General features: G+C 39.8%; 1 protein-coding gene across 1 annotated transcript in view; it reads right to left on the reverse strand.

Moving 5' to 3' along the window:
- Nucleotides 1-1,299: 1,299 nt before the first annotated feature.
- Nucleotides 1,300-13,074, reverse strand: part of SLC16A10 (solute carrier family 16 member 10) — a 131,777-nt gene continuing 120,002 nt past the window's right edge. The window contains exons 5-6 of the mRNA XM_036871330.1: nucleotides 4,643-4,871; nucleotides 1,300-2,332 (exon numbers count right to left, since the gene is read on the reverse strand). Of these exons, the coding sequence (XP_036727225.1) occupies nucleotides 2,100-2,332; nucleotides 4,643-4,871 (462 nt within the window). The 3' untranslated portion in view covers nucleotides 1,300-2,099. The remainder of the gene's footprint in view (nucleotides 2,333-4,642; nucleotides 4,872-13,074) is intronic.

Below are 13,074 nucleotides of genomic sequence, written 5' to 3' on the forward strand. Positions count from 1 at the left end.
ATTTTGAAAGGAAAAACATTTTGGAGGTCTTTACAAAATAAATTTTCTATTTTAGATCTAGTCTTTCTGTAAAATTGGGGGGTAGTCAGGAGTTTATGCTGAAACTGTAGGAAAAATAAACATAATGGCAGGTTTGATGATTGTACTTAGTTGTATGGTTTTGCTGATTTCAAAAGCACTGATAATAATGAGGAAATAATGTTTTATATAACAGGGCATGAATAAATGAAGAACCTAATGATGTATTACATTATCATTTCTCAGTCATTTTGTAAAAGCTTAAAATAAGAACATGAAAGGGCAGCATGGTCAAAATGTAGATTTTTTTTTTTTTTAATGCAACAGAACTTTCCAAAAAACAAATTATCTAAGTCCCCTGAATATGAAATGTGGAAGAATTGGAAGTAGTAAGTTGCAGAATGTCTCCAAGATCAAAATTATTTAAAGTTCTATTAGAAATAAATTCCGTATTTAGTATTTACACTTTGAAACCTTCAGGTTGCAGGTGAGAAAGCTGATACTAAGAGGAAAAGTTATTGGGTTTTCTAGATGTGTAATTAACAGCCTCACTTACTCCTCCCCCTGCCTGCCCTCCTCCCCCATCAACAACTACAAATCCATATGCTTTTCCAGGCATCTCCATCTCAGCTAGAGACAGGAATGGAAGGACTTTTGCCTTTCACAAACGATCGAAGCTGAAAAGAGAAGTAGGGACATAATAGGTTGCATTTCTCTCAGCACAGAGAATTTAGAACAGGTGGATCCTGAGGTGCTTTATAAAAAGACAGCATTTTCCCAGATGAACAAGCTACATTTGAGGAAGATCTAATATACATATGTATTTAGGATTTAAATATGCTTTCCACATATTAACTTAAAGAAAGACCTAAATAAGAAAGAAAAATGTACTAAAATATAATTTCAGGGATGAGGGACGTGTTCTGATGTTTTTTAGATGAGTATGGGTCATGCCATGACTTCAGTTTTAATTTTAAGTCTTTAAAACTCAAATAGCCTTCTTATATTTGTGTATAAAAATATTTTTTAAAATACAGGCAATGTTAAAGGGGAACACAATAGGATAAGTACATATGAACGCAAATTTTTGCCAGAAAGTTTTACCAATTTGAGCAATTCTTTCTATCAGAAATAGATATTTTCTTCACAAAGATGTTTTTTTCCCATTTGTGCCTAAAACTGCAACTTGATAACATGCTCAGTAAGACTTTGTTTAAATATCAGGTCCTAGTGCAACAAATCAGAAGTCAGAAAAATTCTAAGTTAAAATGCCAGAATATCTTTCAATTCTTCTATTTTACTTTATTGTTACAATTTAAACAAATTCAGAAATCTGGGGTGTTTCTGGCTACTTGAGTAAAACACACTGCAAATCCAAAGGGGAAAAATGTAAATGGAAGAAATGTCTGATTTCTGAACTGCTCTGCCCTTATGAACAGGATTCTGTTCATTCCTGTTCATCTCACACACTGATTCTGAACACCTTGTCAGTACCTGCTCCAAGGAGGTCCCTTGACACTGGAGCAAGTCAGAATAACTTACTTTCAAAGTTTATTTAAGAGCAGCGAGCAATTTTAAACATAGACTTGAGATTTAAGTAGATCTGATATTATCTAGAAATCCAGGCTTAATTTTGTTTCCAAATAGCAGAAGAAATAAAACAGAGATACAAAACTAAAACACCATGTGAGACGACAAACAATATTTCCAGTCCTAACCAAACTGCAACCCTTTCAATATAGCTTGAGGTATTTTTAAATATTTGTATAAGCTAAATAGCGTTCACAGTTTCTGAAGTTACTTTTTACTGAGATAGCTTCATATTCTCATAATATTTGACTTTCAGACAGGTTTTCTTGTACATGAAATTGAGTCTGAGTCTCTGGTCTCAGACTCATGGAAATATTGGACAGCTATTCAGTGGCAGAAAATGGTTCTTGTAGTAATAAGGGTTCTATTTCCCGATTATTGTGCTATTCCTAGGATGCGATTAAAAAAATAAGAAATTTGCAATTCATATAAAAGGAAAACTTGCTTAAACTTCTAAAAGCAAGTCCAGTCTGGTGGAGGTATATAAGACATTAAATAACAGAGTCAGATTCCTTCTTAAAGATTCCAGATGAGCTTGACAACAGAGAGTTCTGGTTCTCCAACATTTTCTCCATCTTTTCTCCTCCAGTGGTTTTATTGATCTCTCTTTGCTTCTTACTATGGATCCATGGGATAAAACAAAGGACAGCACCTCCAATAAGGGGAGGGATTCCAGCGAGGTAGAATGCCACATCATAGGAGCCCAGCTTGTCACGGAGTAACCCTGGGAAGGGAAAAAACTGTCACCAGGAGAGAACAAGTATGGCTCTTGGGGTCTCAGATTAGTCACTCTGGTGGCCTACTGCCAACCTAGTATCTTCATCTCAGCAGGCTAGTTCAAACATCTCAGATATCAGACATTTTTAAGGAAATGGGTCTGAAATATAAACCTTTTCTGATATGAGGAAGGAAAAGATCGCATTTCTTTAATCTTGTTGCAAGTCTGTGACAGGCCTCTGAGTTTTCCTACCAAGATATTACATGGAAAAAATATTTGCAACCAAGCTTTGGCTTTCTCAAAACCCTTCAGAGGCCATTTGGGATATTCTGACACATGGTGTAAAGGTCCCGTTTTAGCTGAAGGTGGACGGACCGTCAAGCTGAAACTTCTCTCATACACACAGACCTCAAATTGTCTACATTTCAAACCTTTCTTGGGCCTGTTTATGGAATAACATGAAACTATTTAAAAGTATAATCCAAAATCATGAAAAATTATAAATCTAAGAGTCAGGATGAAAAAAACTAGGTTGTTAAATACATTTTGGAAAGAAACTGAGGTTTGTCAGCACATGGGAGGAAAATATAAGAATATATGTGTGGTACTCTAATAGATCCTAGGGCTCTGCTTCTAAAAACTGTCAGAATACTCCTTATTCCTAATTTCTCTAACAAAATCCAGATTTAAAAAGTTATCTTAGTGTTTTAAACTTTTACTATACAAACTAAGTTATCTGAAATGTTCTAGGAACACATTGTACTGAATATCTGACTCTGCTAAGTAAACAGCTGAGGATTTGTTCAGGTAAGTACCAACATTAAAAAAGAAAAAAATGTGTACAGTCATTCCAAATAGAAACCTAAAATATACAACATATCTAAATATATGCTTTTCCTATCCCCCGAATCAGAATATTCCACATATAACTGAACCTTTCATCCTTATGAACACAAATTAATATGTTTGGTTGTAATACTATGAGCCCTCAGAACCTCCTGTTGTTCTTCTGCCTGCTTTGAAAGTTTCCTGTTAACTCCTTCATTCTTGATCTGTTATAGTCACTTCTAGTAGCAAACACCATTTCTACGAAAGTGCTTCTTGTAATTTGCTGTGGACTTGGAAACCCTAACAAACTAAGCTTGTAAGATGTAAAAATAGTGTATTACCTGGGGGAGAGGGGAAGGACTGGAGGGTTTTCCCTAAAAGGAGACTGTGATCTTTAGAACTTATCTTTTATTTGGTCTGCTCAGTAGTGGTTCTGCTTGCTTGATACATGACTAGGTTCCCAACTGGCAAATTTGCTGATACGTGTGGTTCTGAATATGAGAATGAATTGAACTGAACTTTCACTGAGCCACTCAGATACCAGACACAGATGATAGTACATACATTTAAATTTTATAATAATTTTATCAAATCTTATAATAATTTACAGTGGCACCAACTAATACTGAACGTGAGACATCTTTATACTATCATTCAGAAGATTTCTAAAGGTGAAATTCACATAACATAAAATTAACCATTTTAGTGGCATTTAGTATACTAACAATGTTGTACATCCACCACCTCTCTCTAGTTCCAAAATATTTTCATCACACCAAAAGAAAACTCCACACCCATTATGCAGTTACTCCCTAATCCCCCTTCCCTCCATCCCCTGGCAACCACCAATCTGTTCTCTGTCTCTATGGATTTACCTATTCTGGATATTTCACAGAAATAGAATCATATAATATGGGACCTTTTGTATTTGGCTTCTTTCACTTAGCACATGTTTGAGGTTCATCTACCTGGTAGCATGTATCAGTACAGCACTTCATTCCTTTTTATGGCTGAATAATACTCCACTGTATGGATATACCACATTTTGTTTATCCATTAATCTGCTGATGGACATTTGGGTTGTTTCTACTAAGTGTTATTTTTCATTAACTACTTCTCAGGGAGCTATGATCTCTTACACAAAGCATACATATTTAGAAATCTTTCAGAATCTTCACCTCTTCCTAAAAAGAAATCACACTGCTATTCCTCCAAAACACATACTAAGTGAAATATAGGAACTCTGAAAGCTCAAAGTCCAGAACCTAACTGCTACACATTTCACTGAGTGTTTTAGATATCAATAAGAATAAGAGGACTCATCAACAAATTTTTCCAACATGCCATTTACAGCTGGTCTTATTAAAAATGTTATAGATAAGGCACATACAAAGCAAGACACCAGAAACCAATAAATCATAATATATTTAACATATAAGTGAGACTTAGGACCTACAGTAGAAAATGCTATGAATTAATATAATTTACCTGCAATGGGTGGGCCCACAGTCATGGGTATAGACATGAATCCGAGTAGAAATCCAATTGCTTGTGAGACATCCTGGGCACCAACTAACTCAAAGGCAATGGGGGCCATAATGGAAATGAAGCATCCATCGAAGAGACCCATGATGAGACAGACAGCAATGAGGGCCCCAAAGACGCTGCACAGGGGAATCATCATGGACATCAGACCAATGAAGAAAAAGGACAGGACCTAGGACAGACACCACAATGTCAACTCTGCTCTCGGGAAAAGTGAACGTCACGATTACTGAGCAACAGGCTTAGGACTTTTAAGTGGTTACTGGTCAGTCGCCTCCTCAGCCCAGTTCACCTTGATTTTATATACATAATCAACTCCCATAATCATCTCCCCCAAGTTCCCCTAGCACTTTCTCAATATTTCCATTAAGGGACAAGAAGAAAGTAAGGATTTTTTAAAAAATAAATTTATTATTATTTTTTTAAATTTTATTTTTGGCTGCATTGGGTCTTCGTTGCTGCACGGGCTTTCTCTAGTTGCAGCGAGTGGGGGCTACTCTTCATTGCGGAGCGTGGGCTTCTCATGCAGTGGCTTTTGTTGCAGAGCACGGGCTCTAGGCGCGTGGGCTTCAGTAGTTGTGGCACTTGGGCTCAGTAGTTGTGGCTCATGGGCTCTAGAGTGCAGGCTCAGTAGTTGCGGCGCACAGGCTCAGTTGCTCCACGGCATGTGGGATCTTCCCGGACCAGGGCTCGAACCCGTGTCCCCCTGCATTGGCAAGCGGATTCTTAACCACTGCGCCACCAGGGAAGCCCAAAAGTAAGGATTTTTATATACTTACTTTTCTTTCCAGGCTGAAAGCTCTTTGAGATCAGAATCTGTACAAAAGTCATCTTTGAACTACATATTGTAAGGTTTAAGGATCTTGTACCTGGTCAGTGCTCAATACATATTTGTTCTTTGAATATCAGCTCAAATTCACTCATCAGACATGATTTAAAAATTTTACCCTTGAAATTGAATGCACTTTACTGGTATTAGTCCTTTGCATAATGAAAATATGCCAGCCAGATCCGTCCTTCACATCACAGAACTTCTAGTTTGAAGAATACAGAGATGTAAGTTTTAGATATTTAAATAATCGATTTAGAATATAGTGCCTGCTAATATTCCAGACATGGTGAGCATAGGTAGATCAAGTGAGAGAGATTAAAATAAGTAACTATGATTTGATATTCTATAAATGTGTACTGAATTTTGATTATTCAAATTCCAATTAAATTTTGACTGTCAGAGGAAATATATGATGCATAATATGCAGTGAAAACAGTGAACACATTCTGCTATAACATCCTAAGAACTAATTTATATAATCCAGTTTTATTTACGGTGTAAATCAATGACTATTATTACCAAAGAATATTTTCAAACATTGTCTTTTGATGCTAAGTCATAGATATACCCTATTTAAGCACCCCAGAGTTAAGGCTGAGAAGTACTTTGCACCACTGAACACTTTCATTTTAGCATCAGAGTAATTAATAGAATCAAACACTTGATTTTCCCTGCCATTTGGTAGCTACTGTGCTATGTTCTGTGTACGGTGCTATGTGAATAACATCTGGTTCCTACCCTTGGGTTGTGGGGAGATGACCATGTAAATAAATAAATGCACATGAAGTGTTCTAGATGTTGCTGTAGTTGTATATTCAAAGTATGGTGGGTACAAAAAAGGAAGGAGTGGCCAATTCAATAGCTTTTTTAGGCAAAGAACTAATTAAAATTGGATCATTCACTCATTAGTGGAAGAAATGTTTTAAAAAGACTCAGCTTTTTTAAAAAGTATTCATATAATAGCAACTATTATTTATTTAATGTTTATGAAATGCCAGGCATTTTTCTAAGGACTTTAGATCGTGATTCTCATAACAATTTTATGAGATGGGTACTAATGTTTTCCCCATTTTACAGATGAAGAAAATGATGCTGGGAGGTTTAGTAACCCTGGATGGAGCCAGCCTGGAACCCATGGTCTGCCTGGGCAGTAGGTAGCAGGGAACGATGGAACAATTTCCAGAGGGTACCCTCCGATGACAGTGGGGCTGGGGAGGAAGGGAGAGGCCACATAAAGCAGCCATCTGGATCACCGTCTTCATCTGCTCTGTTTTTCCCAGGACCCACTAGGCACGTCTATGGCATACCAAGCTTGGTTGCACGCCTCAGGGCAGCCCCTCACAACCTTAGTGCACATCAAGATCACCTGAGGAACAGGGATCTAGGAACGGTGATTTTCACAAGCTCCCCAGGTGACTTTGACACAAGTTGTCCACTGATGCCACAATAAGAAACATACTCTTGAAAAAGGTTTTAAACTCCAAGTTGGTCACTTTTTGACAACATCATATTATATAGCTGAGTCAATTTTTCTTCTTCATTATTAAAATATAGCTTTATGGTAGAATTATAATTAGTTTAAGACTCTGAGTTGGCTATTTGAAAAATAAGTCTGGCACTTCACATTTTCTAAAGAAGATAATCTCCACATTCTGATTTTTTATGTTCTACTTAAACATCCTTTTCTCCAATCCAATTTCCCTCAAAGCGTAAGCATAATTTCTTAGTGGTGGGTAATTACTGGGTTTGCAGCCTATAGATTGGAAAGAACTAATAAGGCTCAGAGGGACAGACCAGGTTCTAGCTCTCTGTGACCTTGATAAAAAGACTCCCTGATGCTGCCCATCTACACAAAAAGAGATTTAAAGATAAATCAGAATGTAGAAAGTGGGTTGAAACTAGCAAGTAAGTGAAGATTTGAGTTATTTTTATTGAAAAACTAATAAAGACAAATCCTAATATTATTAATTAGATACATTTTTACTCTATCTACAAACACAAAAGGAGATAAATACTTGAATCTTAGAAATGTATCTATCATTACAAATTCCAGAGAACCTGGAGTAAAATGTTAGGACATCACCCATTACCAATGGGTTTAATTGGTAAAGCCGTATACCAAATATTCCCAACCACACAACTGTAATTCTACTAGGTTAGCTTTCAATGTGCTTCCTATTCTTTTACTATTTTGTTCAGAACAAATCTCTTCCAAGGTAAGACAACCAGAGTGACTGTTGAAAGCTTAGCACAAAGTCATTTTTGCTCAATAAACAAATGTTTTCTTGGACCAATTTATGTAACATGAGACCGAGGCACTTATGGTAGTTATCCTGATCTTTCTATCCATTTTTGGCCCCTTCAGATTTTTGTTCTTTGGTCAGTTTTGTAAGAAATCATATAAGAGGGGCTTCCCAGTGGCACAGTGGTTAAGAATCCACCTGCCAATGCAGGGGACACGGGTTCGAGCCCTGGTCTGGGAAGATCCCACATGCCGCGGAACAACTAAGCCCATGTGCCACAACTACTGAGCCTGCACTCTACAGCCCATGAGCCACAACTACTGAGCCCAAGTGCCACAACTACTGCAGCCCACCTGCCTAGAGGCCAAGCTCTGCAACAAGAGAAGCCACCGCAATGAGAAGGCTGCACACTGCAATGAAGAGTAGCCCCCGCTCGCCGCAACTAGAGAAAGCCTGTGGGCAGCAACATCTTCGTTGCCTTTTGCCAACGCAGCCAAAAATTAATTAATTAATTATTTTAAAAAAGAATTGCTAGTGTATAGATACACAATGGATTTTTTAAAAAAAGAAATCATATAAGAGTTTCAAATTCATTATTATATATTTTGAGCATATTACTTAATACTTTACCTGACTGCAAGTTCTCCTTTTCTCAATTCAAATTATGTTAATTTATATTCTCTTTTTCAAATATTTAAAACTGTTAAATTTTAATAACAATTGTTAAATAAAAATTATTAGTTGTTACTTAAAAGTAAAATTTCTTGGTTTTTCTTTAAGAATTGAATTTATAGAAATTTACACATTTATTCTTTAGCATTTCTCAGAAAATACCTAGCTACTTCTGCCTTATTTGTAGCTACAGTAGTGAGAAACACTGCTCTTTCTCAGCAGATGTAACTACCCCAAATGTAGCTAAATTAGGAGGTATGCAGGCCAAGCTGGTGAGGACATACACATTCCCCACATGCAGGGACATTTGAGCCACAAGGAGCACAGGCCAAGGTTTAGCACACTGCGTGTAAGAGGTTCATCACTTCCCAAAACATCTACTGATCTGTAGATACTAGGCCCCAGTTTGAAAGGTGAATGAATTTAGTATTATATACAATCTTTTTTTCCGCCCCAAACGCAGTAGCTCTGGTTAGATTTAAATAAGAGATTCAAAGGTTCCTAATCCTCTTCTAGGCTCTGGCACTGACATTTAATAAGGCATTGACTGTTGAGATGTCTTCCTTGCTTTTGTTTCTTAAAACCATACATGGAAATATCTTCTGTTATAATTTAACAGGCTCTAGAAGAATAACCCCCTGCTTAAGTTAGTTTATGTACCTAAGAACAAACAAACAAAAAAAAATGGGGTTTTTTTGCTATTACCGTTCCCATTTCTGTCACAAAGAGAGCATTTTTAGAGAACTGTCAGGGGAAGTTTTGCTCAGGAATCTAAGTATATGACTGAAGAGGAAAAATGAGCTGCACCTGAATAGCAGAAGGCACTTTCGGAGGCAAGCGCACAATTGGCCACAGTTAGAATCAAGGGTTGCTCCTACAAATTTATTCACTATAAAGTTTCCAGACTTTCAGAGCCTCTGGCTAGGAACCCAGTAGTTGGCAGCAGAGATCTGCAGGTCCATCACACTAAAGGGAAGTGTTTAGGGCACAGCCAAGTGGCTGGCTTCTTCTAAAGCACACAGTTCTCTGGAAGTGCTGCACAGGGAGTCTGTCCCACTTTCCCCACGGCACGTGAGTACCACCGTTTCTGCCTGGACGGAGAACTGGCCCCAGTGCCACAGCCCAGGCGAGAACAGAGAATCATCGTCTGATTCCTTATTCAGGCCGGGGAACTACTAAATATTTGGATACCATTTGGGAAATAGCTTATGTTTGGTAAAACATGTACCTTATCCCAATGTATCTTTAGGAAAACATAAAATGCTAAAAGGGAACAAAAAGCAACAACAACAGCAACAACAAAAAAAAGAAAACTGGACAACGCTGATCAGTTCATTCTACTTCAACCAGAAGAGGAAGCTTACACAGGAAGTTGGATCCAAAAGTGATTAGTTTTTCTAAATTACAAAAAAATTTTCTGAATTTCAAAAGTAACTCATGAATACATTCTTGAAAAATTTCAAACCTTAGAAAAATATATAAAGTAATATATGAAAGTCTCCCTTCAACCCCCTCCCACCCTCAACCCATTCCCACTTTCCTCGTCAGCAATAACCGCTCAACAATTTGGTGAGCCTCCTAGACCTCTTCTGTGTACACACATGTTGTTTGGGTTTGTCTGCTTTACATACATGGATATGACGTCCACACTTCAGTATGTCCATGGCACAGAGAAATCTGACACGATGGGAAAGTGATCTAAACCCAAAGTTTTTTATTCTGTCATTAGAGTTACAACTTACAAACCTTTGAAAATTTCACACTTTTGAAACAGTTACATATTAAACATACAAATCTGCAGTAATTTAATGGTGACTAGGAAGACAGGTCTGTGAAGTTAAGAAAGATGACTGAGAAGATACCAGGACACAGCCTTTCCTCTCCTAATAAAGTACTCCAGGAACCCTTGCAAAGATTTTCTTTAACCATCATTATTCTATATAATGCAGTTCAGTCTATCTCTTTGCTCGGCATTTAGAATTGTTAGGCTGAAAATACCTGGAACCCAGGACCCTGATGGAAGTTTAAATTCAGAACTCTTAAGCAGAAGTGTAATTCCTAACAGTGTATTCCTAAACTCTGTTACCTATAAGCAAAGATCCCCAAATCAGGATAACTAAGGTCTCCTTCTTGATACCTGTTCCAAACCAGGATCTGCCTCAGTATTTAATAGAATACTAAAACAATAAAAGCAAGGATCTATTAATGATCCACTCTGGGCCGGCACTTTAAATAAGCTGTCACCGGGACTTCCCTGGTGACACAGTGGTTAAGAATCTGCCTGCCAGCACAGGGGACACGGATTCAAGCCCTGGTCCAGGAAGATCCCACATGCCGCGGAGCAACTAAGCCCGTGCGCCACAACTACCGAGCCTGCGCTCTAGAGCCCGTGAGCCACACCTACTGAGCCCGCGAGCCACATCTACTGAGCCCACGAGCCACGACTACTGAAGCCCGCGCGCCTAGAGCCCATGCTCCGCAACAAGAGAAGCCACCGCAATGAGAAGCCTGCACACCACAACGAAAAGTAGTCCTCGCTCGCCGCAACTAGAGAAAGCCTGTGTGCAGCAACGAAGACCCAACAGCCAAAAATAAATTAAATAAAATAAATAAATAAATTTAAATAAATAAATAAGCAAGCAAGCTGTCACCATGAGTCCTCACACAGCCCTCTGCCAGATCTACAGACAAGTCATATCACACTCCAGAGCCTGTGCTTTTCTACTCTGCAGCCTCCCAAACCCAAGATGACTGTGCCCCAAAAGTAGACCATGTGGGAGGCTGTGAAGTGTGTTCTGGGCCCGGAGGCTACTCAGAACCCGTGTGATGGGGACAGAGAGGGAGGGGAACTGCCGTGGCCCCACCAGGTTGAGCTGTTAACAGACGAAAGCAGGGAGCAGGCATGTCTGAGAAAACACAGCACCAACGAAAGGCAGGAGAGGAAGGTAAGCAGCAGAAGCATTCCAACCCTTAAAGGCCGCCAAAGGGCCGACAGCCAGGCAGGGAGAGAGGGAGAGGGAGAGAAGGAAGAATAAGCAAACAGGCAGAGCTGGAGTTGGTCGCAGCAGAAAAGAAAGAGCCAAGAATCAAAACCCACACTGAATGTTTGGGAGTTGGGGCAGGGAAGCCAGGAAAAAGGAGGGACAGAGCGGGGTGGTGAGCCCAGCCGCCTGCGTGGGGTAGGCCTGCGTTGGCCCCTGTGCTGTCGGTGGCTCCCAGCAGCACAGGACACACTGAAGGCCGCCTTTCTCCTCCGTCGGCCTCCCCGGGCTGGACTGCAGTCATCTCGCCTGTGACTCAGCCCGTACTACCAGGTGCTACACACACTGCACCACATTTGGATGAAAAAAATCAGATGCGACCTAAAAGAAGCCAGGCTGTGACTAACCTTTCATCCAAAACAAAATTACTGATTCTTAACGCACTGCTGTGTAACTGCAGACCAAACATGGGACAAGCTAGGAAAGGCTATATTTTCTTTCATAAATCACATGAAATACTAACATATGTGCCCCCAATATGTTGTAAGTGACCCGACTGCCCTGCCTGTAGGGGGAAACTTTCTAAAGTTATAGTTGTTCCGGAGTAAAGTGCTGATGTGTAAAACATACCATGACTTCATCCATCGCAGCACCTTAGTCTGGGCCCCCATCGCCTCTACCCGGACACAGTATTGGCCTCCTAACTGGTCTCCCTTCCTCCAGCACTCCTGCTTCCCTCCCAGTAATACAGCCTCCACACACAGAGCGACCACAGCGACTTTAAAATGTAAAATCCCGTCATTCTCCAACAAACACCTACTACGCTTCAAGTAAAATGTCTGCATCAGGGATTTCAAGGCCCTGTTTAATCTGGGCCCTCCTCTTCCCATGCCCTGCTCTTCCCAACCTCTTCCCAGGCCACTCTCCCTGTCTTCTTGAGTTCCCACTCACGCCCAGCTTTCTCCTGCCTCAAGTCTTGCTCCAGGAACTCAGGGACCACGTCTGTCTCGTTTGTATCACCCCCACCAGGGTCTGGGCTGGTGCTTGGGGCACACAATGGGCACTCCTTTTTTATTTTAATAAATGAAAGGAAGCCAAAAGTCTGTAATACAACCAATTTCCATTAGAGGGCTCCCTTGACACTTGAGAACAAGACAATGTTCTGCTAAGTGTTCGACAGGGATATCAGCAGTTGGGTATTAATAAAAGGGGGAGTGATCCTAACACAGTGAATATTTTAAAAAGTAGCACTCTACCAGCTGTCTGCACTTCCTTCTAGCTGTGTGACCAGACTCCTTCCTGCGGCTCTCTGCCTGGCGCTATACACAAACACCCACAGTGAGGTAGCCTCTCTGTTCTTCCGTGTTGGCATCCATAAGTGGAAACAGCGACGGTACCTTCCTCAAAGGGCTGGGCAAGGAGGAAAGAAGATAGTGTACGTACAGCATTCAGTTCATCGTCTGGCACGTGGAAGCGCTCAGTAAATGGTGATGGTTACTACTTCAAATCAATTAAAGGCAATTTATCTGTAATAAATGTCTTTTCCAACCATGTCCTTCGCCCAAGTTCTACCTTTCCTTCAAGGCCCTGCTCAGATACTGCCCCTCATCTCTACAGTGAACAGACGTGCTCAATCCCCAGTCCCAA

The sequence above is a fragment of the Balaenoptera musculus genome, chromosome 12 (genome assembly GCF_009873245.2).
Source record: "Balaenoptera musculus isolate JJ_BM4_2016_0621 chromosome 12, mBalMus1.pri.v3, whole genome shotgun sequence".
Taxonomy (NCBI): Eukaryota; Metazoa; Chordata; class Mammalia; order Artiodactyla; family Balaenopteridae; genus Balaenoptera; species Balaenoptera musculus.